Raw genomic sequence first — 25,344 nt, forward strand, 5'->3', positions numbered from 1 at the left:
CCTTCGGCTCAGGTCATGATCCTGGAGTCCCAGGATTGAGTCCCGCATCGGGCTCCTTGCTCAGCAGGGAGTCTGCTTCTCCCTCTGACCCTCCCCCCTCTCATGCTCTCTCTCTCTCTCTATCTCATTCTCTCAAATAAATAAATAAAATCTTAAAAAAAAAAAAGAAAAAAGTTTTATAATGTATGGTAGTTTTAAATATAGTACTATGGTAATAAAACACCTAAAAGCAACATGAATTTTTAAAGATGTTTATATGTGATTTATTAATTATAAATTTGTTCTTTAAGACTTTTTCTAAATGACTTACTTGCTAGTCCTTGAAGGTAAGTTTGAGTTACTTTATGTACAGTTCTTGAAATATTAATGTAAAAATCTATAACTCATATTTTCTACAGTTACAACTACTCTTGATTTATCCACTCAACAAATATGGGCCCACCCCTTGCTTTATATGTTGAGGATACACCAGAGAAAAGAAAAACCAGGTTTCTATTCTTGTGGGGTTTACATTATAGCGAGAGAAAGAAGTAAACTAATAATTATATAAAACAATTACATAATATAATTAAAATAGTATTAGGGTGGCGCACCTAGGTGGCAAAATAGGTTAAGCATCTGACTCTTGGTTTTGGCTCAGGTCATGATATCGGGGTCCTGGGATCAAGTCTGTGACAGGCTCCCCGCTCAGCATGGAGTCCGCTTGAGGTTCCCTCTCCCTCTTCCCCTCCCGCTCATGCACTCCCTCTCTCTCTCTCTCAAATAATTAAATAAATAAATCTTTAAAATGATGATATGGGGCACCTGGGTGGCTCAGTTGGTTAAGCGACTGCCTTCGGCTCAGGTCATGATCCTGGAGTCCCGGGATCGAGTCCCGCATCGGGCTCCCTGCTCGGCAGGGAGTCTGCTTCTCCCTCTTCCAGTCCCCGTTTGTGTTCCCTCTCTTGCTGTGTCTTTCTCTGTCAAATAAATAAATAAAATCTTTAAAAAAAATGATGATATGGGGGCACCTGGGTGGCTCAGTTCGTTAGTCTGCCTTCGGCTCAGGTCATGATCCCAGGGTCCTGGGATTGAGACCCACATCGGGCTTCCTGCTCATCGGGAGGCCTGCTTCTCCCTCTCCCTCTGCTGCTCCCCCTGCTTGTGCTCTCTAACTCACTCTCACTCTCAAATAAATAAAATGGTTTTAAAAAAATTTTTTTTAAATAAATAAAAATAAAATGATGATATGATGATGTAACCAGGGTGGGTTTTTCTGCTGTCTAGCTTCACCCAAGTAACAATTCTGGGACTTTCCCTCCATCATCACTATTGCCCACTGGTGGGGGGAAGTGGCAAGTTCTCACCAGCTGTATTAAAGGGGCTTATTCATGTCCTGGGCTGTTGACAGCAGGAGTGTATACATGGGACCGTTTAGGTGGGAGATCAGCAAAAACTTAGAGCATAGGGTTCAGTGTTCGGGCTGCATAGGCAGCTGTCAATGGAGAGCCAGCTTCTGTGGCCCTTCTCATGGGTTAAGCCCCCACCAGAACCTCACCTAGGATTTCCTCTCTCTCTTCCTCTCTCTCTCTCTCCAGTCCTATTCTCCCCATCAGTTTCTTCCTAAATCCCTTTTGTCCCATCTAATGTTCCAGCCAGGAGTTTCTCAACTCGAGTTTGGAAGTTGCATAGGGGCAGTCATCTGGTTCCCCTTATGTCACCGTCTTACTTAGGGCTCTTCTCAGGGCTTTCCCTTAAAAGCCTAGTTTGAAAGTTGCAAACACTGAATATCCCCTTTTCTCTTTGCTTTCCTGCTGAAAGAATCCTAATTCTCCTGGACATCTTTGGTCTCTAGAAAGGGTTTTGAGGTATGGCAAAGAAAGAAAAACCTGTAAGAGTAAAATTTCAGCATCTTCTTTCACTATGTGGTGAGAGAAAGAAATTGAGTTTCATGAAAGAGTTCTGGGGGCTACTTCAGATAGAGTGGTTGGAGAAGGGGGTGTTTCCTCTGAGGAAGTGACCTTGAAGTCCTTGAAAGGGAGCCAGTTATAGGAACAGGTGAGGGAAAGACTCCAGACAGTGGAGAAATATCAATTGCAATAGTTTGGGAGAGGAGAGAGTCTGGCATAATCCGGAATCTGCCAGAAGCCCAGAGAACTGGAAACCTCTCCTGTTCTCTCACAGCTAACCTTTGCTACTGAGATTTTACTATTAGGACACTACAGCAACCCAAATTTGGATTTGGGGAACTCTATACTTAAGCATTTTAGGATTTTTTTTATAGGCTTATGAACAGTTCATGAACTGTGTTTTTTCCCTCCGTTTATAAGGACATGCAGACATACTGTTTGTTCTCTTTGGCATGCATACCCACAGAACCTAACACGATTTTGGCAACTATGGAAAAAGATAGCTAAAGTCAAGTGCTCCTCAACTGTTCACTAAAGATTTGCATAGATGTTGCTCAAGAGCCTTAAAAGATCATACAAATAGGGGCGCCTGGGTGGCTCAGTTGGTTAAGCAACTGCCTTCGGCTCAGGTCATGATCCCAGAGTCCCGGGATCGAGTCCCGCATCAGGCTCCCTGCTCAGCAGGGAGTCTGCTTCTCCCTCTGACCCTCCTCCCTCTCATGCTCTCTGTCTCTCATTCTCTCTCGCAAATAAATAAAATCTAAAAAAAAAATTAAAAAAATATATATTTATGGAGGGGCGCCTAGGTGGCTCAGTCGTTAAGCGTCTGCCTTCGGCTCAGGTCATGATCTCAGGGTCCTGGGATTGAGCCCTGCATCAGGCTCCTTGCTCAGTGGGAAGCCTGCTTCTCCTTCTCCCACTCCCCCTGCTTGTGTTCCCACTCTCACTATGTCTCTCTCTGTCAAATAAATAAAATCTTAAAAAATATATATTTATGGAGAATTTTCAAGGGCTTGGAAGAATGCTTATGTTAAATAAAAATCCAGGTTGCAAAACTACATATTTATGATCTCAATTATTAAAAATATACATATAGATAATTGGAAAGAAGTACATCAAAACATTAACAGTGGTAATCACTACATGGTGGAAATCTATTACCCACACGTAGGAATTCCAGAAAGGAAGAACAGAGAAAACAAGTAGAATAATTTATTTTTTTTAAGATTTTATTTATTTGTGAGAGAGAGAGAGAGAGCATGAGATGGGAGAGGGATGGAGAGACAAGCAGACTCCCTGCTGAGCAGGGAGCTCGACTTGGGGCTGGATTCCCAGACCCAGAGATCATAACCTGAGCCAAAGACACTTAACCGGCTGAGTCATCCAGGTGCCCTCAATGAATAATTTAAAAACATTTCCCACAACTGAAGGAAATGAGTTGCCAGACTGAAAGAATTCACCAAATGCCCAGCCCAATAGGTGAAAGTAGACACACACCAAGGCATTTCATTACAGAATTTCAGCACACTGAAGGGAAAGAGCAGGTTGCTTAAGGTTCCAAAGAGGGGGGAAAAAGGCCACATATAAATGATCAGGAATTGGAATGGCTTTGGACTTCTCAGCAGTAGCAGAAACTAGAAAACACTGTCTTCAAATTTCTGGGGCAAAAATGCCCAGCCCTAATGGTGGCACAGAGGCCACAGAGTTCCCAGTCTTCAGGAATTACTTGCAGTTGTACAAATAGGCATCTCAGAAGTAACCTGTATAAATCAAAACCTGGAAGGTTCTCCACACGTTTTCTCTGTGTGAAAAACCCCTGGACCTCTTCATATCCCAGAGTGTGAATGTGGGAGGGATTTGCAATAGTAATCAAGACTGATGTTTCCAGGTGGAAGAACTCAGGGTCATATTTTTTTTTTCAGGATCATATTTAATATGTGATATTTCTTATACAAACCACCCATGTTTGTCATTATAAAATCATATCTACTATAATAATTATTAGGGTAAATTTTAAAGACATAAAGTTGTAGTAATAATCATGGGTATAAACTAATATTTTTGGAAAATATGCTAATGAGTTCGTGGGTTATATAAAACACTCATTTCTCCAGATTACTAGTAATTTCCAAAAGGTTGCAAATAGAAAGTCCAAGACAGTAGCAAACATTTGTCATCCTTCAATTATTCAGAAAGGCCTACCTACTTGCTTGGAAGGAAATACAGGGAGAACAAAACACAAATTTATATTTCAATAAAATGCAATTCTGTACTAAGATAGTAGAATGCCTATTAAAAATGCTTTTCTTTGGGGTGCCTGGGTGGCTTAGTCATTAAGCGTCTGCTTTCGGCTCAGGTCATGATGCCAGGATCCTGGGATTGAGCCCTACATCGGGCTCCCTGCTTGGCGGGAGGCCTGCTTCTACCCCTTCCACTCCCCCTGCTTGTGTTCCTGCTCTCGCTATCTCTCTCTGTCAAATAAATAAATACAAAATCTTAAAAAAAATAAAAAATAATAAAAATGCTTTTCTTTGTTGTCAAGGTAAGAATAAAGCTCTGTGAAATGATTAGAATCTTTTTTTCCAAGGGATTAAAGGCTTTATTTTTATTTTTAAAAATATAAAGATTTTATTTTTAAGTAATCTCTACACCCAACATGGGGCTCAGACTCATAATCCCAAGACCAAGAGTCACATACTCCATAGGCTGAGCCAGCCAAGCACCATAGCTTTATTTATTTATTTATTTATTTATGTTTCTTTGTTTGTTTGTTTTTGAGCAGTTTTAGATTAACCGAAAAGATGAGTGGAAGGTATATAGATATCCCATATATTCCTGATCCCACATATGCATAGCCTCTCCCATATCAATATTCACCCACCATCAATTTATTACAATGGAAACCTACATTGACACATCATTATCACCCAAAGTCCTTAGTTTACATTAGGGCTCACTCTTGGTATTGTATGTTCTTTTTTTTTTTTTAAGATTTATTTATTTATTTGAGAGAGAGTGGGGGGGGAGGGGCAGAGGACAAGGGAGAGAGAGAATCTCAAGCAGACTCCCTGCTGAGTGAAGAGCCTGACGTGGGGCTCCAGTATTGTACATTCTATGGGTTTGGACAAACGTTTAATGACATACATCCACCATTATAGTACAGTACATAGCATTTTCACTGCCCTAAAAATCCTCTATGCTCGGAGTGTGTGGGCGGCTCAGTCAGTTAAGCAGCCGGCTGACTTTTGATTTGAGCTCAGAGTTGTGAGATCGAGCCCCACATCGGGCTCTGTGCTGGGCACGGAGCCCGCTTAAGATTCTCTTTCCCTCTCCCTCTGCCCCTCTTCCCCAACTTGCTCTTGCTCTCTCTCTCTAAAAAAAATCCTCTGTGCTCTGCCTATTATTCCTCCTTTCCCCAACCCCTAGCAACCACTGATCTTTTCACTGTATCCATAATTCTGCCTTTTCCAGAATGTCAAATAGTTGGAGTAATATAGTATATAGCCTTTTCAGATTGGCTTCTTTCATTTAATAATATGCATTTCAGTTTCTTCCATGTCTTTTTATGGCTTAATTGTTCAACACTTTTTTCGTGCTGATAAATATTCTATTGTCTGGAGGTACCACAGATTGTTTATGCCCTCACCTACTGCAGAACATATTGGTAGCTTCCGTTATTTTGGCAATTATGAGTAAAGCTGCTAAACATCTGTGTGCAGTTTTTTATGTAAACATAAAACTCCTTTGGGTAAATACTAGGGAGCATGGGGCGCCTGGGTGGCTCAGTTGGTTGAGCGACTGCCTTCGGCTCGGGTCATGATCCCGGAGTCCTGGGATCGAGTCCCGCGTCGGGCTCCCGGCTCAGCAGGGAGCCTGCTTCTTCCTCTGACCCTCTCTCCTCTCATGCTGTTTCTCTCTCCCTCTCTCAAATAAATAAATAAATAAACTCTTAAAAAAAAATACTAGGGAGCATGATTGCTGGACTGTATAATAAGAATATGTTCAGTTTGGGGCGCCTGGGTGGCTCAGTTGGTTGAGCCACTGCCTTCGGCTCAGGTCATGATCCTGGAGTCCCAGGATCGAGTCCCGCATCGGGCTCCCTGCTCGGCGGGGAGCCTGCTTCTCCCTCTGACCCTCCCCCCTCTCATGTGCTCTCTCTCTCTCTCATTCTCTCTGTCTCAAATAAATAAATAAAATCTTTAAAAAAAAAAAAAAGAATATGTTTAGTTTTGTAGGAAACGACCAAAGTGGTCATACTATTTTGTATTCCCACCCACAATGAATGAAAGTTCTTATTGCTCCACATTCTTACCAGCATTTGGTGTTGTCAGTGTTTTGGATTTTGGCCATTCTAATACGTATGTAGGGTATCTTGTTGTTGTTTCAATTTACATATCCCTGATGACATGATGTGGAGCATCTTTTCACATGTTTATTTGCCATCTGTATTCTTCTTTGCTCAGGTCTCTGTTAAGGTCTTTGGCCTGTTTGCCAGCCCCCTCCCAGCTTTATTGACATATAAGTGACAGACAAAATTATATTTAAAGTGTGCAATGTGGCGGCACCTGGCTGGCTCGCTAGGTGGAGCATGCAACACTTGATCCCAGGGTTGTGAGTTCAAGCCCCATGCTGGATGTAGAGATTACTTAAAAATAAAATCTTAAAATTGGGGTGCCTGGGTGGCTCCAGTTGGTTAGGCATCTGACTTCAGCTCAGGTCATGATCTTGGGGCCCTGGGATGGAGCCTCGTGTCAGGCTTTGCGCTCAGTGAAGAGTCTGCTTCTCTCCCTCTCCCTCTGCCCCTCCCCCACTCGTGCTTGTACTCTCTCTCAAATAAATAAAACCTTTTAAAAAAATCTAAAAAAAATGTGCAATGTGGTGATGTATGTATGTATACATTGTGAAAGGAGTCCTCCCGTTAACGCGGGCCCATTTTATAATTGCGTTGTTTTCTTATTTTTTAGTTTGAAGTGTTCTTTGCATCTTGTGCATAATTGTCCAAACACATCATTTGCTAAAATTTTCTCCCAGTATGTGGCTTGTCTTTTCATTCTCTTGATAGTATCTTTCACAGAGCAGAAAATTTTAATTTTAATGAAATCCAACTTACTGATTATTTCTTTCATGGATTGTACTTTTGGTGTTGTATCTAAAAAGTCATCACGAAATCCAAGGTCATCTAGATTGTTTCCTGTGTTGCCTTCGAGGAGTTTTACAGTTTTATATTTTATGTTTATGTGGTCCATTTTGAGTTAATTTTTATAAAGGGTGTAAGGTTTGTGTCTAAATTAATTTTTTTTTGCCAAAAGCACTTTTTATATTTATTTTTTAATAAGATTTATTTATTTTAGAGAGAGAGCGAGAGAGCACAAGTGGGAGGGGCAGAGGGAGAGGGCAAGAGAATCTCAAGCAGACTCCACACTGAGCATGAAGCCGGAGGCAGGGCTCAGTCCCACCACCCCAAAATCGTGACCTGAGCTGAAACCAAGAGATGGACGCCTAACCGAATGCACTACCAAGCCACCCCAGCACTTTTTTTTAATTATTATTATATGGTATCACATATGCCCTTGTTTTTTTTAAAGATTTTTAAAATTTATTTGACAGAGAGAGCACAAGCAGAGGGAGAGAGAGGGAGAAGCAGGCTCCCTGCTGAGCAAGGAGCCCAATGTGGGACTCGATCCCAGGACCCTGGGATCACGACCTGGGCCGAAGGCAGCTGCTTAACCGACTAAGCCACTCAGGCCTCCCTCACATATGCTTTTGATACTCTTTTCCTTTTTTAAAGATTTATTTATTTATTCCAGAGAGAGAGGGAGTGCACGAGTGGGAGGGGTAGAGGGGGAGGGAGAATCTCAATTGGACTCCATGCTGAGTTCAGAGCCTGACATGGGGCTTGATCTCACCACCCCAAGATCAAAATCTGAGCTGAAACCAAGAGTCAGACACTCAATCGACTGGGCCACCCAGGAGCCCCAGACCCAGCACTTTTTATATTTAAAAATGAATCACTACAGAGAGAAGATAGCAGTATTTCCATTACAAATAACAAAAATCACGTTGAACTTTTTTATTATTGAGATATAATTCATATACCACAAAATTTGCCGTTTTAAGATTTTTTTTTGAGACGGAGAGAGAAGGAAAGAGAGGGAGAGAGAGGGAGAGAGAGAGAAAGAGACAGAGAGCATGCACGCACATGAGCGAGGGCGGAGGGGCAGAAGGAAAGGGAGAGAGAGAATCTTAAGCAGGCTCCACGCCCAGCCCAGAGCCCAGCATAGAGCCAAATGGGGCTCAATCTCACAACCCTGAGATCATGATCTGAGCCAAAATCAAGAATCGGACGCTTAGGGCGCCTGGGTGGCTCAGTCGGTTAAGCGTCTGCCTTCGGCTCAGGTCATGATCCCAGGGTCCTGGGATCGAGTCCCACATCGGGCTCCCTGCTCTGCGTGGAGCCTGCTTCTCCCTCTCCCACTCTCCCTGCTTGTGTTCCCTCTCTCGCTGTGTCTCTCTCTGTCAAATAAATAAATAAAATCTTAAAAAAAAAAAAAAAAGAATCGGACGCTTAACTGACTGAGCCACCCAGGCACCCCTGCATACAAATTTTTATGTGGATATTTGTTTTAATTTCTACTGACTGAATACCTAGGAGTGGAAATGTTAGGGCATGTGGTAAATCTAGGAACTGCCAGACTGTTTTGCAAAGTGGCTGCACCATTTTGCATTCCTACCAGCAACATGTGAGGATTCCAATTTCTCTACATCCTTACAACACTTGTTATTATCTGTTGTTTTTTTTGTTTTTGCTTTTAATATACTAGTGAATGTGAGATAGTATCTCCACATTGAGATTTTAAAAGTATTTTTGGAACAATTATTTATTATAGATTGTAGAATAAATATTAATTGGGGAACAATTATTTTATTTATTTATTTATTTTTTAAGATTTTATTTATTTGACAGAGAGCGAGAGAGCGAACACAAGCAGGGAGAGTGGGAGAGGGAGAAGCAGGCTTCCCGCTGAGCAGGGAGTCCAATGTGGGACTTGATCCCAGGACCCGGGGATCATGAGCTGAGCCAAAGGCAGACGCTTAACAACTGAGCCACCCAGGCGCCCCAGAACAATTATTTTAATTAGTAAAAGAGCTTTTCAAAGTTCAAGATTCAGTTATTTCTGAAGTGATTAATGAGTGCAATTAATGAATCATCACTATCTCCTACTCTAGCCTTGTTTTATGACTTCCCACAAGTATCTAAATCAATTATATAACCCTGGGGTTATATAGCTCAGTTGGTTAAGCGTCTGCCTTCAGCTCAGGTCATGATCCCAGGGTCCTGGGCTCCCTGCTCAATGGGGAGCCTGCTTCTCCCTCTCCCTCTGCCTGCTGCTCCCCATTTGTGCGTACGCGCTCTCTCTCGGTCAAATAAGTAAATAAAATCTTTTAAAAAAATTATATACCCCTGGGGGCGCCTGGGTGGCTCAGTTGGTTAAGCGACTGCCTTCGGCTCAGGTCATGATCCTGGAGTCCCTGGATCGAGTCCCGCATCGGGCTCCCTGCTCGGCAGGGAGTCTGCTTCTCCCTCTGACCCTCCCCCCTCTCATGTGCTCTCTCTCATTCTCTCTCTCTCAAATAAATAAATAAAATCTTTAAAAAAAAATAATATACCCCTGAAAATTATACAAATATTGGAGGATTATATTTCTGATGGATAAAAACTGGATTTACAATAAAACCATTGACAGCTAGACATTCAAAATGACAGCACACAGAAAAATTTTCACTTTTGATAAGAGAACAGAATATAACTACATTTAATCTTACTTGGGGTCTTTGCTTTAGCTTTTTTCATTGCTAATGAAAGCTCTATTTTTAATCCACTAGATATAAATCCAGGATCCTTATCAGCACAGACTAAGACATTTAACAGCACAGCAGCTGAATAAATATTTTCATGACCTCTTTCCTATGGTAGGTTGAATGGCTCCCCAAAAGACATCAACTTCCTAATCCTTGTGAATGTTACCTTATACAGCAGAAAAGGACGTTGAAGATATGCTTAAGAATCTTGATATGGGGGCGCCTGGGTGGCTCAGTCGTTAAGCGTCTGCCTTCGGCTCAGGTCATGATCCCAGGGTCCTGGGAATGAGCCCCATGTCGGGCTCCCTGCTCAGTGGGAAGCTTGCTTCTCCCTCTCCCACTCCCTCTGCTTGTGTTCCCTCTCTCGCTGTGTCTCTCTCTGTCAAATAAATAAATAAAATCTTTAAAAAAAAAAAGAATCTTGATATGGGGAGATTATCCCTGATTACTCAGGTAAACCCTAAATGTAATCACATGTATCCTTATAAGAGAGAGTCAGAGAGAGATTTGACACAGAATGGAAAAAGGCATTGAGGCAGAGATTGCAGTGATGTGCCATAAGCCAATGAATGCTAGCAGTCACCAGAAGCTGGAAGGCACAAGGAACAGATTTTCCCCCTAGAATTTCCAGAGGAGCCCAGCTCTGCTGATATCTTGATTTTGACCTTGGGAATTTGACTTCAGACTTCTGGCCTCCAGAACTGTGAAAGAATGGACATTTGTGTTTTATCTATTTTTTGGCTATTATGAATAATTTGCATACTGATTTTTATGTGACATTTGTTTTCATTTCTACTGTGTATATACCTAAGAGTGGAATTGCTGGGTCAGGTGGTAAGTCTAGGAATGGCCAGACAGTTTTGCAGTTGATTTTAGACTTCTGGCCTCTAGAACTGTGAAAGAAAAAATAAATTTGTTGTTTTAAACCACCAAGTTTGTGGAGATTTATTATAGCAGCCATAATAAATTTAAATAAGGAACCAATACACACACACCCTGAAAAAAATCTGAAGTAAAAATACTTAGATTCTGGAATTCTCCATATAATCTGCCTAGCAATCAAATGTCAGGGTAGAATAAAAACAAGCAAGTTCTCAAGCAATTTATCTCCTCTACACTCTTTTTCAGGATGTGATCCACTTAATAATGGAGAAAACCAAGAAAAAATACACAGACGAAATCCAGAAAACATATCCAACCCAGGAAAAAGGCAAAAGGAACTCCTGGGATAAGAAAGAAGGATAAGAAAGAAAGAAGGGGATGGCAGCTGGGCTGCAGGTCTAGAGAGTAAGCAATCCAGTAAGAAACAACTTGAAACTAATAGATTTCTGATGCACTGAATTGGTGGAAAATTTTAGTGAGAGACTATTGGGAGCTGTAGGAAGAATTTGGAAATGCACAAGGAAAAATAAGCAAACAAAACTAGGCAGTTATTAACTTTAGGATAGACAAAAAGAAAGAAAACATAATCTCACTAGTCTGAAATGCTCAGCTATGAATAGGCATAATAACCTAAATATAGATTTTTGATTTAACAAACACTGTAATATTGGATGTATGAGGGAGGGAAAGTAGAGGGGATCATAACATTTGATAACTAAATCCTTATCTTCCATAATAAGTAGTCAATAAATAAAGTCTAAAGTTGAGTAATCAAAAGATAACAGTAAATACAAATTCCTTACAAAAATGGAAATGTGTAAATACTAGAAAAAAATAGCTAAAACAAATTGAAAGTTGTTGCTTCTGGAGTAGAGACCTGGAGGGATTGGAGTGGGATAAGGTAAGGAAATACCTTTTTGTTATAAGCCAATTACTACTACTTTTTAAAAAAGATTTTATTTATTTATTTGACAGAGAGAGAGCGCACACAAGCAGAAGGAGCTGCAGGCAGAGGGAGAGCAAGAGGGAGAAGCAGACTCCCAGCTGAGCAGAGAGCCCGCTGTGGGGCTTGATCCCAGACCCTGGGATCATGACCTGAGCCGAAGGCAGATGCTCAACTGACTGAGCCACCCAGGCTATTTAAATCTATTTAATCTATTATACTATTTAAATCTCAGAACAATGTCCATGTTTTATTTTTAAAAAATCAATTAACTTATATAAGAAGTATACACACTATTGAAAGGAAAATGCCAGACCAAACACATGGGCAGTGATGTTGCTTTGGTGAAATCCAGGTTAACTATACTTAGAATATTAAAATTATTTTCTAACCATAGATAGACTTTCAAGAGAGAAGTGTTGATTAGGTTGAGTAGTTTGGGCTCTACTGGGGCAGTACAAAATGCCGTATCAGAGACAGCCACCTGTGTGGTGTAACAAACCTCTTACAAATGTCCATTAGACCCTGGCTATCTCCATCAGACTTAGTCTTGAGGGCAGGAACTATAATACAGCCTATCTTTTCACTGCCTGGACCATAGTCAAGCACCCAACAAGGGTGTGATGAAAGTGAATGCATGTGCACTGAGAACAAGAAAAGATAGGTGGGGGAGATAGCAGTTAATGAATGACCGGTGATTTGGAATCAGAAAGAATTCTGAGTTCCTTCTCTGTCACTTATTACCTGTGTGAGTACAGACAATAAACTTACTTGACCTATGTATTGATAAAATAGTGAGAAATAATAGTTCCTACTTCAGAGAATTGTTCTGAAGATTAAATGAGATCATGCATACAAAACCTTTCATAGAGTCTGACACATTGTAGCTCTAGATAAATGGAAGCTATAACTATTACCAAATGGAGACCCTGGAATTTCTTGCATTGACCCAAATGACTGTTAATATAAACATTGTTCAGGTATTTCCTGAGAAAAAAAGAAGAAATTAGCTTTTTTTTTTTTTTTTTGGTCTACCATGTACTAGCCACTTTATACATACTATTATTTTAATTTTCACAATAATAGTAATCATTATTATGTCCATTATACAGATAAGGAAACCAAGGTAGAAAAAGGTTAAGTAATTTCCTTCCAGCCCTCATATATTTATTGAGTGACTACTATGTGTAAGGCTGTGTTAAAGAACACCAAGAAAACAACACTGAATAAGACAATCCACAGTCCCTGATGAAATTTACATTCTAGCAGAGTAGAGAGACAATACATTGACAATATAATCACAGACTGTAATATGTGTTATGAAGGAAATAAACAGAGTCTTGAAACAGGAGTAAAATACTTTAGATAGGGTGGCCAGGAAAAGCCTTTTAAAAGAGAAAGAGGAGCTGAGATCTGAAGGATAAGAATGAGTAAGTCATGCAAAGAACCAAACTAAAAGAGATACAGGCAGAGGGTACAGCAAATGCAAACTACAAGAGAGCACTTAGAAGCTCTGGAGCATGGTAGTGAGCTATGTGGTTAGTAGCAGGAGTTGATGTTGGGATAGGCAAATGCGGTATAATGAAAGCCTCACAGGACATGGTCAGGAGTTTGGATTTTATTCAAAGTTCAAGGAGAAGCTACTGTGAGGTTAAAAAGTAAATGAAGGGCATGGTCTGATTCTTTTAAAGGATCCTTCCCTTTGCTGAGTGAATGCAGTGGGGAGAGGAGAAAAGAGCCCATGTAGGAATACTTAAGGACAGTGTTTCAGAGAAGGGATAGAGACTTGGCCTACAATTGACAGAATGGGAGAGGATATTTGCAAATGTCTTATCAGATAAAGGGCTAGTATCCAAAATCTTTTTTTTTTTTTAAAGATTTTATTTATTTATTTGACAGAGAGACACAGCGAGAGAGGGAACACAAGCAGGGAGAGTGGGAGAGGAAGAAGCAGGCCTCCCGCAGAGCAGGGAGCCCGATGCGGGGCTCGATCCCAGGACCCTGGGATCATGACCTGAGCCGAAGGCAGACGCTTAACGACTGAGCCACCCAGGCGCCCCTAGTATCCAAAATCTATAAAGAACTTACCAAACTGAATACCCAAAGAACAAAAAATCCAATCAAGAAATGGGCAGAAGACATAAACAGACATTTTTCCAAAGAAGACATACAGATGGCCAACAGACACATAAAATAATGCTCAACATCACTCAGCATCAGGGAAATATGAATCAAATCCACAATGAGATACACCCTCCCACGGGTCAGAATGGCTAAAATCAACAACACAGGAAATGACAGATGTTGTGAGGGTTCGGAGAAAAGGGAACACTCTTACACTGTTGGTGGGAGTGCAAACTGGTGCAGCCACTCTGGAAAACAGAATGAAGGCTCCTCAAAAAGTTGAAAAGAGGGGCGCCTGGGTGGCTCAGTCGTTAAGAATCTGCCTTCGGCTCTGGTCATGATCCCAGGGTCCTGGGATCGAGCCCTGCGTCGGGCTCCCTGCTCAGCAGGAAGCCTGCTTCTCCCTCTCCCACTCCCCCTGCTTGTGTTCCTGCTCTCGCTATCACTCTCTCTGTCAAATAAATAAATAAAATCTTAAAAAAAAAAAAAAGTTGAAAAGAGACCTACCCTACAATCCAGCAATTGCACTACTGGGTACTCATCCCAAAGATACAAATGTAGTGCTCCGAAGGGGCACCTGTACCCCAATGTTTATTATAGCAGCCACGTCCACAATAGCCAAACTATGGAAAGAGCTCAGATGTCCATCAACAGATGAATGGATAAAGAAGATGTGGTACACACACACACACACACACACACACACAGTAGAATACTACTCAGCCATCAAAAAAAAAAATACGAAATCTTGCCATTTGCAACAACATAGATGAACTACAGGGTATTATGCTAAGCCAAATAAGTCCATCAGAGAAAGACAAATACCATATGATCTCACTCATGCGGAATTTAAGAAACAAAACAGAGGATTATTGGGAAAGGGAGGGAAAAATAAAACGAGGAAATCACAGAGGGAGACAAACCATTAAGAGACTCTTTATCATAGGAAACAAATTGGAGGTTTGCTGAAGGGGAGGGTGGTGGGGGGAATGGGGTAACTGGGTGATGGACCGGAGGGCATGTGATGTAATGAGCACTGGGTATTATTTAAGACTGATGGATCACTGAACTCTACCTCTGAAATTAATTGAATTTAAATTAAAAAAAAGAGAGAGAGAGAGAGACTTGGCCTAGAGTGATGGCGGAGGCAGTAAAACCAACAGGAGTGCACTGGCCGTGGTGGAGGACGAAGGAATCAAAGGTCTGGTTAGTGCCATGGGTCCAGATGAGGATTAGGGTGGTGGTAACGGGGATAAAGAGTTTCGTTTTGTACAGGTCCACTTTGAGATGCTGGTGAGCCATCACAGATAACAGTAGACACCTAGCTATGCATAATGAAGGTGACCAGCGATCCGAGCTGTATACTGAGATGACTCCTTGGGGGAATGCAGGAAATTAATAAGTAGAGGAACACAAAAGGCGCCTGAGAGTTTTCCATTCCATCTGGCCCTTACTTAAAAAAATTAAATGATAGGGCGCCTGGGTGGCTCAGTTGGTTAAGCGACTGCCTTCGGCTCAGGTCATGATCCTGGAGTCCCGGGATCGAGTCCCGCATCGGGCTCCTTGCTCAGCGAGGAGTCTGCTTCTCCCTCTGACCCTCCCCACCTCATGCTTTCTCTCTCTCTCTCAAATAAATAAATAAAATCTTTAAAAAAAAAAATTTAAATGATACCTAGGTTCCTGTGGGCTAAGTGTGACCCAGAAGCTCAGCTCCTTGAGCTGACTACGGCATAGGCCCATGATTCAGTATTTCCTGGGCCCAGGTCCTACACCTGAAGCTGCCCAGTCACCCCAAACAGCGCCAGGTCGCTCGCAATACGTCTACGGAAAGCCGGAAGTTACCCAGCGGGGGCGGGGCCCAGGGAGCGGAGCCTGCTGGGATTTGCAGGCTGACGGCTGCGGGCGCTAGCTCAAACTCCTTGAGACGCCCCGGGGGAGGGGAGGGGGATGCGGCGCCACGTAGAGGGAGCGAAGCGCGCCCTGAGCCTGCGTCAGTCGTTCCGGAATGGTAGTCCGAAAAGGCAAGTGCGGTACTGCCTTTTGCTTGGAATCATTTAACGGTGACATCTTCTCATCAGTTAAAGGATAAATTCAGAGTCCTAAAAGTGACATTTAACATCCATTTCATCGCGATTTGGTACTCGTGGTAACCTTATTTCTTACTTCCTAGTTACTCAAGGCTATTCTGGACGCTGCCTCCGAGAAAGGGGCTCGCTTTGGACCTCTCTCCTATGTGCTTCCATAACACTGTCGTACAATTCGCTAATAATTATAATCATGGCCAGCTTTCCTGACACTACATGTTCTAGTCTAAGCTATTTGCCCGCGCTAGCTCAATTCTCACCGAACCCTCTGAAATGGTTGCTATTATTTCCATTTTGAAGATGAGGAAATCTTGGTTTACAGACGTTATGTAACTTGGACAAGGTCACGTTGAAGAGTCACAGTGTTTACTCGCGCGTCTCCCCCACCGGACTAAGTTCCAGGCGAGTAAGGACAGACCAGCTTCTTACTTTCCCGCGGGCCACGCCCCAAGGGCGGGGGCCCTGGTGACGACACCGCGTCCCATGGTGCCCCGCGCGCCCAGGGCGCTGCTATTGGCTCGGCGTCTCGGCTCCTTTTTCAAATTGAGGCGCCGAGTCGTTGCTCTGTTTCCGAGGCTTCGGGCGGAGACGATATTGGTGATTCCGAGGCTCCCGCTAGTGCGGGACAGGCGCCTCGGTCAGTCAGAGCCCCTGGTGGAGAGCGGAGACGTCGAGCTGCTCGCGTGGCTTTCCCCGGCCACGTCAGGGCCGACCGCAGGGCCCCTCCGCGCCGCACAGCTCCCGAGTCCACAGCCAGGCCTTGACCTTCGCGCGGGGATCGTCATGGCGTCCCAGCCGAATTCCTCCGCGAAGAAGAAAGAGGAGAAGGGAAAGAACATCCAGGTGGTGGTGAGATGCAGGTAGGGCGAACCCGGCAGGATTGGGAGTGCGGGGCTTTGCTGCTAGGCTCCCTCCTGTGTTGTCCGGAGAGAGGAATTTTTGCAGTTTCTGCGGGGAGCAAACCTTCCTGTTTCGCAGTTTTTCGCATTCGGTCGATAAAAATGACACCAGATTGCTGTGAGTAAATTAGTGCCTGTTTCCGAAGAAAGGGTATTTGTACAGGAGGTTATATTTTAAACCTCTATTCAGAAGGAGAATTTGATCGCGGGTCTTTAGGGAAAAGTATGTTCTTTTAAAAAACTAATGTTGGAAAAGATTTAGGTGGCACTTGTATATGCCACTTCTTGCAGTTTCTCAGTTTGGAAATAAGACTGCATACCTACTTTGCAGGTGTTTCAGTACTGATGTTGGGATTACCGGTCCTCTCCATCATTTCTAAAAGCACAATCGATCATTTGTTCTCTTTCTTGTAGATACTATGTTTTCTTAATCCCTACCAAACAAGAAAACATCATTATATTTAAATTTTAAAGATTAGCTTATAGAGTGAGTTTATGTTTTTAAAAGGAGACAACTTAAGCCAGTATAGCTTTCTGATTGTACTTCAACTTGGTCTTAGACCAAAGGAGATAGTTTCTTCGGGGTGAGTGGGGTGGAGGTGTTCAGCTCTCCCCAGATTGGTTTCCAAATAACTCCCCAATTTTAAAATTAGTAGAGGAAGAACATACTCGTTATACAAACTGTTGCTTAATTAGAGATTGATTTATTCAGCTTTTTAGAAGCCCTCCACAGTTTACTGGTCTGTGTGTTTTGTGTGTCTGTTTTTGTTGCTGTTGTTTTAAAAATTCTACCAACTATCAGCAACTTTTCTGTAAATCCAAAAGTTCTAAAATTTTTAAAATTTTAAATTTTAAAAATTTAAAAGTTTTAAAATTTTTAAAAAGGGGTTATTTTTAAAATGTGTGAAGAAACTGTCTTAAATTATTGCCTCCTCAGCTTTGGTGACTTGAATTGTAGATGTCAAAGATAATAGCTAGCTTTCTGAACTAGGTGTCAGAGAAAATTTGATGGTAACCTTAAGTTCGACCACTTACTAGTTGTACTCTAGAGCTTCTGTTAACAGTTACTTGTTTTGAAGATTGAAAAAAAATAACAGCCTGTAATAAAAAATGCAAATTTTTATTTATTTTTTAAAGATTTTATTTTTAGGCAATCTCTACACCCAGTGTGAGGCTCGAATTCACAACCCAGAGATAAGAGTTGCATGCTGTACCTACTGAGCCAGCCAGGCCCCCACAGACGCAAAGTTTTAGATTGTTTTGATTGTTTAATAAGGCTAGACAATACTGCTTTTTCTGGATGGTTTTATTTTCTTTAATTTTCGTTTTTATTGTTAGTTACAAAATATGTCAGACCTATAAAAAGTTATGGAGAACAAAGTAACAAACATCTGTGTGTCCATCACCTAAATTAGAAACAAAACAATCATTACAATTGGAGCCCCATTGTATCCCTCTCCAGCCCCCTTCCTCTCTCCAAGAATTAAACATTATTCATGTTTATTATCCCCATACATTTCAAGTCTTACCTAAAAAGAGATTTCTTTTACTTTGTCATTCATGAAAAGTGCTTAGGTTGTGTCTAATTATTTACAGTAATTTTTGTATAGAGATGTTTTCTTTTCATGCTTTCTTTTCTTTTTCAAATATCTTTCCTAGGGCAAATATGTCCTTAAGCTTTAGTAAGTAAACAATTTATGAGGCCCTCGAGGTTGTCAAACCTTTTCTGTAAAGGGCTCACATAGTAAATATTTTAAAGTATTTTAGGCTTTGCAAGCTACATGTAGTCTCTGTCACATATTCTCTGATTTTTTTTTTTAATTTTACATTTTTAATTGGCACAGTTTATTGTAACCTAAGAGGTCAGCAAGATTTCAAGAGAGAGATGACTTTATTACTTAATTACAATGAATACAATCTTTATTATGTCCTTTACTAGTATTATAACTATATGAAGAGAATTTTTTATTCTACCTATACACAGCTCAAGAGAAAGATATAACTTCTGGAATTGAGGAACTGATAGTTTTTATAGAGAGAAGTTTTAATAAGGAAATAGGCTGGGCGCCTGGGTGGCTCAGTCGTTAAGCCTCTGCCTTCGGCTCAGGTCATGATCCCAGGGTCCTGGGATCGAGTCCCGCATCGGGCTCCCTGCTCAGCGGGAAGCCTGCTTCTCCCTCTCCCGCTCCCCCTGCTTGTGTTCCCTCTCGCGCTGTGTCTCTCTCTGTCAAATAAATAAATAAAATCTTTAAAAAAAAAAAAAAAAAAAAAAAAAAATAAGGAAATAGGCTTTGATATATGTATATACAAAGACATATATGCAAAACATTCCTCCCCCTTGTATAAGTGTGCAGGTTAGCATAAGTCCTATTAAGAACATAATATAAAGGTTTTAGGATTTAAGTTAATTTTGGCATTTGAATCTAGACAAGTGCTTTAGCAATTTAGATCTGAACTTTTATGAATCATTCATATATTTTAAAAGTGTATAATTGTGTTTTATTTATTTTTTTTTTTTTAAAGATTTTATTTATTAATTTGAGACAGAAAGAGAGAGAGCACGAGCAGGGGGAAAGACAGAGGGAGAGGAAGAAGCAGACTCCCCACTAACAAGGAACCCCATGAAGGGCTCAATCCCAGTAACCGGGGATCATGACCTGAGCCAAAGGCAGATGCCCAACCATCTGAGCCACCCAGGCGCCCCTAATTGTGTTTTTAAAAAGGCCCAGACCAGCTTTCCTTAAACAGTAACCCAATGTGATGCTATAGTTACCAAACGGAGAACAAGACTGTTAATTCTGTATTAAATCAGCAAAGGATATTTTAGAGAAAGGACAACTTGGAAAATGAAGACTTCAGAGTTCATTATTCCAAGTTCAGAGCGTTTTAGTTATTAGCAGTGGTTACCAAATAAGCTGAAGGTCGATCTCTTTAAGGAGCTGCTTGTAATTAGCTTTGTTAGGAAGAGACACAGAACTGTTTCATTCTTCCAGTTTAAGATGATGCAGATTTATCCTTGAGAAGATTTTCTGAAGTTGGTATCCCTGTCAGCAAAGAGTCACTCCTGGCATGCTCCTCACAGTGGAACATAAGGTCCGATGATGCCATTGAAACCTTTGTTCTTTTATGGAGGCTTCTGATCTCAACTGCTGCACAGTTCTTGCCTGGGCTATGTTTGTTGGTGCTTGCTGTTTTGCTGGACATCTTTTACCTGAAATCAGTAAGACTGTGTGGTCCGTTGTTTTCAGGTTTTCAGTGGTGGAATGAATCTGCTAAAGAACTGCTACCACTGCAGTATCTGATTTTTTTTTTTTTTTTTTATTAAACAACCCTTTAAAATTGTAAAAATCAATCTAGGTCTCTCGTATGAAAAGGGCCAGGTTTGGCTCACAGATTGAAGGTTATAGACCCCTCACATGATCTAACTACTGGCTATCTTTATTACACCCTACTTAACTCCCCTGTGAGCACCGCGCCCCCCCCCCCAATCTACCAGGCTCTACCACAGGGCCTTTGCAATTTCATTCTGCCTAGAAAGCTTTCCCACCAAAATAGCTACATGACTGGCTCCCTCACTTTTTAGTTTCTGCTTAAATATCATTAAATATCAGAGAAGAGAAGTCTTCCCTGACCACCCTAAAATAGTAATAGCAACTGCCCATTTTCCCCCATCATTAATTCCAATCCCACTTACTCTGTTTTATTTACTTTGATATATCTATTTATAACACTAGGATAAAAGCTCCCTGAGAATAGGAACTTGGGTGTTTTGGTTTTTTTTGAAACTTGGTTTTGTTCACTGGTATATCCTCAGTTCCTAAACAAATATCTACCACATAATAAGTACTAGATGAATACTTATGGAATGAATAAATGAATGTAATGTAACTGTAGTGAGGCCAACAAATTGATGGGTTTAACATCATTAACAGGAACCTTACAATTTCTAATTAGAGAAGTTTGGTTAGGAATATAGTGGCTTTGCAATACTTTTTATTATAGTACAAATAGTCCTTAAAGCTCTTCAGTGGGAGTTTTGATAACTTTTAGAAATGTGTAATCTTTGTGATTATCTACTACTTGGTTGTGACATCTTGAATGGTATTCATGTGGTTAACATCATCACACATCCAGGCAGAGATTAGTTGAGAGATGCTAAGAATATAGACTAATTGCAAAACCTTTAACCACATGAGAGCAATTCATTCTACTTGATACTCTTGGCCTACCTCAGTATAAGTTGGTTTTGACTTAGGTTTGTTGAACTTTTAATAATATTGCATGTCATGGGTTATGTGCATTCTGTAGGTTTCACTACATTTGACAATCGATAGCATTATTATATATTACCAGGAAGTTGGTGAGTTAAATTTCCCAGGATCACAAATTTGGTTTTCTGACTGTCAAAAATATACTAGGGATGGGGCATGCCACAGGATGTTGAGGTATCATTTTTAAAATAAACAGCAACTTGGTTTGTCTAGTGATGAGGAGAAAGATAATTTCCTATTTGCCATTTCCTTTCATAATATATGATACTGAATGGGAAAAATGAACTCAGGTCAAGAGTACATTTCTCTCTATGGTCCAGATGTGTGTTAGGTATATGCATATCTGAATGATGCCACTTCGTGGACTATGGTTCTTTTCAGCTCTTCCATCATTCCTCTTAGGATGACATTTATTAAGTATGTAGTTTAACAGATATTAGGATGCCTCCTATGTGCCAAGCACAGTAGGACCCACTGGGAAACTGTAAACTAAATAGGATATCTTTTCTTTTCTTTGAGAGAGAGGGGGCATGTGTGTGAGCGAGTAAGGGCATGGGGAGGCAGAGGGAGAGAGAATCCCAAGCAGGCTCCATGCCCAGCACAGAGCCAGCACAGGGCTCAATCCCATGATCCTGAGATCATGACCTGAGCAGAAATCAAGAGTCAGATGCTCAACCCACTGAGCCACCCAGGCGCCCCTAAGCAGGATTTCTTTTCCTACATTGTGAGGTTAGAGCTATTACTTAGCCCCATTTTTCAAATGGGGAAGTATGCACACAGGGCTACATTGCCCAAGCAGACTGGATCAAGAGTCCTCACTCTACAGAAAGCCCAAGAAGGAGTTTAGCTTAGAAGATTACTTCCTTTGGGAGTCTTTCCCATCACCCATGCTTCCCCCCACCCCTCCCTGTCCCAATCAATTAAATTTTTGCTATATATTCCTACAGCACCCTTTACATACCCTTTCTAAACATTACTTCTCTTTTTTTTTTTTTTTAAATATTTTATTTATTTATTTGACAGAGAGAGAGAGATAGCGAGAGCAGGAACACAAGCAGGGGGAGTGGGAGAGAGAGAAGCAGGCTTCCTGCCGGGCAGGGAGACCGATGTGGGGCTTGATCCCAGGACCCTGGGATCATGACCTGAGCCGAAGGCAGCCGCTTAATGACTAAGCCACCCAGGCGCCCCTAAACATTACTTCTTGCATAATCATTTGTTTTATGTTGCTATTCCCCGCTAGGACAAACTGAGTTAACACATGTGAAGCATTTTGAATAGTGAGTACCTGACATATAGTAAATACTCAATGTATTAGTCATTATTTTTATCTATTTTTTATCTTGTGCCAGTTATCCACTGACAGGTTAGGATTTTGAACACAAATTTGGCATGTTCTTTCTACTGCGTCGTAACATAACTTTCTCAGACTGTAAGAATAGTGGAAATAGAAATCTGAAAAATAAGTTTGGCATTTTTTTTACAAGTTAATTCTGTTAACATCTACTCCAAGAAGCTGTCAGAATTGTCATGTTTTACATGTCTTTGAAAAGTAAAAAACCTATTTTTTATTTCTGGGAGTAGAAACTAAAAATTCTGCTTTAGCAGTATCATTTAGTCCCCCATTTAATCCTTGTCACCAATAGTGTTGTCAAAAAACTTTACTTTGTTATTATCTAAGGTATTAATGACAATGTCATCTGTAACCTGATAACTAAGAGTTTTTAAAATAACTTTGTACATTTCTTTTTATAGACCATTTAATTTGGCAGAACGGAAAGCTAATGCCCATTCTGTAGTAGAATGTGATCATGTACGAAAAGAAGTTAGTGTACGAACTGGAGGATTGGCTGACAAGAGCTCAAGGAAAACATATACTTTTGATATGGTACCTATTTCTTTTTTTTTTTTTAAGATTTTATTTATTTAATAGAGAGCATGTGCGGGAGAGTAGGGTAGGAGCAGAGAGAGAGGAACAAGCAGACTCGTGCTGAGTGCAGAGCCCAACATGGGGCTCGATCTCACCACCCCGAGATCAGAACGTAAGCCAATATCAAGAGTCAGATGCCCAACCGGCTGAGCCACCCAGGTGCTCCTGGTACCTATTTCTTAAAATGCTGCTACTTTTATTATTTATTTTATTATTTACTATGTAAATAATTATTTATTTTTTTATTTATTTACTTTATTATTTTTTTATTTACTATGTAAAGTTATTCTCAGATACACATTTCCTCTAGGTTCTAGTGTACGATTCCAAGTTTCAGTTGACTGAGTTGTATGGTTTCTAGTGGGCTGAATGAGTTAATATATTAAAAACAAAATTCTTTTTTTTCCTAAGATTTTTATTTATTTATTGAGAGGGAGAGAGAATGATAGAGAGCATGAGAAGGAGGAGGGTCAGAGGGAGAAGCAGACTCCCTGCTGAGCAGGGAGCCCGATGCGGGACTCGATCCTGGGACTCCAGGATCATGACCTGAGCCAAAGGCAGTCGGCCAACCAACTGAGCCACCCAGGCACCCCTAAAAACAAAATTCTTTTTTTTTTTTTTTTTTAAAGATTTTATTTATTTATTTGACAGAGAGAGAGAGAGAGGGAACACAGCAGGGGGTGTTGGGAGAGGGAGAAGCAGGCTCTCCGCGGAGCAGGGAGCCCGATGTGGGGGTCGATCCCAGGACCCTGGGATCATGACCTGAGCCAAAGGCAGATGCTTAACGACTGAGCCACCCAGGTGCCCTAAAAACAAAATTCTTTTTTTTTTAAAGATTTTATTTATTTATTTGACAGAGAGAGAGAGAGGGAACACAAGTAGGGGGAGTAGGAGAGGGAGAAGCAGGCTTCCCGCAGAGCAGGGAGCCCAATGTGGGCTCAATCCCAGGACCTTGGGATCACGACCTGAGCCGAAGGCAGACTGAGCCACCTAGGCGCCCCTAAAAACAAAATTCTTAAAGTGAGTAATTTTGGAGTATTTTTTTTCCTGAAGAATTGCTTTGATTTTTTTTTTTTTTTTGGGATAGGTTTTTGGAGCTTCTACTAAACAAATTGATGTTTACCGAAGTGTTGTTTGTCCAATTCTGGATGAAGTTATTATGGGTTATAATTGCACTATTTTTGCGTGAGTAAAACACTATTTTTCGAATTGCTGAAAAGGTTTAGATGCATGTATTTGTTTTCTAATTAACACTTTTGTTAATTTTGACAGATATGGCCAAACTGGCACTGGAAAAACCTTTACAATGGAAGGTGAGAGGTCACCTAATGAAGAGTACACTTGGGAGGAGGTATTTATTGTTTATAATAGATTTCTGTCTCTAAAGTGGTTGAAATATAACTGAATAGAAAACTTGGTAGAAGGCCTCTTTCTTGAAATAGAGAAGATCAATATACCCATGTCAAACATGATTGTAGGATAAACTACTATTTTAGCAAAATTAAAGTATATGGTATAGTTCCTGTTTAAGAAACATAGCGTCATTAGGAGAGAAAGGACCAATACATATGGCACAGTTAAGTGATAAGAGAGGGGTCTGTTTGAGACAGAATAGTTGGAGTAGAATATTGTGGAAACTGAGCCACCCAGGTGCCCCTCATATTTGTTTTCAAATATATCATTAAGGAGGCCCTTGTTATATGTGTTATAACTGCCATAGTAAATGGCGTTCTTCCCTTATTTTAGTCCTTATTAATATTATAATTTCAGGATCCCTTGGCTGGTATAATTCCACGTACTCTTCATCAAATTTTTGAGAAACTTACTGATAATGGTACTGAATTTTCAGTCAAAGTGTCTCTGTTGGAAATCTATAATGAAGAACTTTTTGATCTCCTTAATCCATCTTCTGATGTTTCTGAGAGACTGCAGATGTTTGATGATCCCCGTAACAAGGTAACTTAGTCTTTGAGAATGAAGTGTCTCTGGATTTTAATGTGTGATGCTTTGAGAAATCAGTATATATATATTTTTTGTCAGACTAATGGATGATCTTTTGATATTGGTCAGAGGGGAGTGATAATCAAAGGTTTAGAAGAAATTACAGTACACAACAAGGATGAAGTCTATCAGATTTTGGAGAAGGGAGCAGCAAAACGGACAACTGCAGCAACTCTGATGAATGCATACTCCAGGTAAGAAAGCCAGTGTCCTCCCCCCACCTCTCCATTTTCTTTTTTCCCTTTTTATTATTTATTTATTTTTAAAGATTTTATTTATTTATTTGACAGAGAGAGGCACAGCGAGAGAGGGAACACAAGCAGGGGGAGTGGGAGAGGGAGAAGCAGGCTCTCCGCAGAGCAGGGAGCCTGATGCGGGGCTCGATCCCAGGACCCTGGGACCATGACCTGAGCCGAAGGCAGACACTTAACAACTGAGCCACCCAGGCGCCCCTCCATTTTCTT

General features: G+C 41.0%; 1 protein-coding gene across 1 annotated transcript in view; it reads left to right on the top strand.

Moving 5' to 3' along the window:
- Positions 1–16,390: 16,390 nt before the first annotated feature.
- Positions 16,391–25,344, top strand: part of KIF11 (kinesin family member 11) — a 42,935-nt gene continuing 33,981 nt past the window's right edge. The window contains exons 1-6 of the mRNA XM_021699757.1: positions 16,391–16,642; positions 22,705–22,837; positions 23,967–24,064; positions 24,152–24,230; positions 24,650–24,835; positions 24,950–25,074. Of these exons, the coding sequence (XP_021555432.1) occupies positions 16,566–16,642; positions 22,705–22,837; positions 23,967–24,064; positions 24,152–24,230; positions 24,650–24,835; positions 24,950–25,074 (698 nt within the window). The 5' untranslated portion in view covers positions 16,391–16,565. The remainder of the gene's footprint in view (positions 16,643–22,704; positions 22,838–23,966; positions 24,065–24,151; positions 24,231–24,649; positions 24,836–24,949; positions 25,075–25,344) is intronic.

The sequence above is a fragment of the Neomonachus schauinslandi genome, chromosome 6 (genome assembly GCF_002201575.2).
Source record: "Neomonachus schauinslandi chromosome 6, ASM220157v2, whole genome shotgun sequence".
Classification (NCBI taxonomy): Eukaryota; Metazoa; Chordata; class Mammalia; order Carnivora; family Phocidae; genus Neomonachus; species Neomonachus schauinslandi.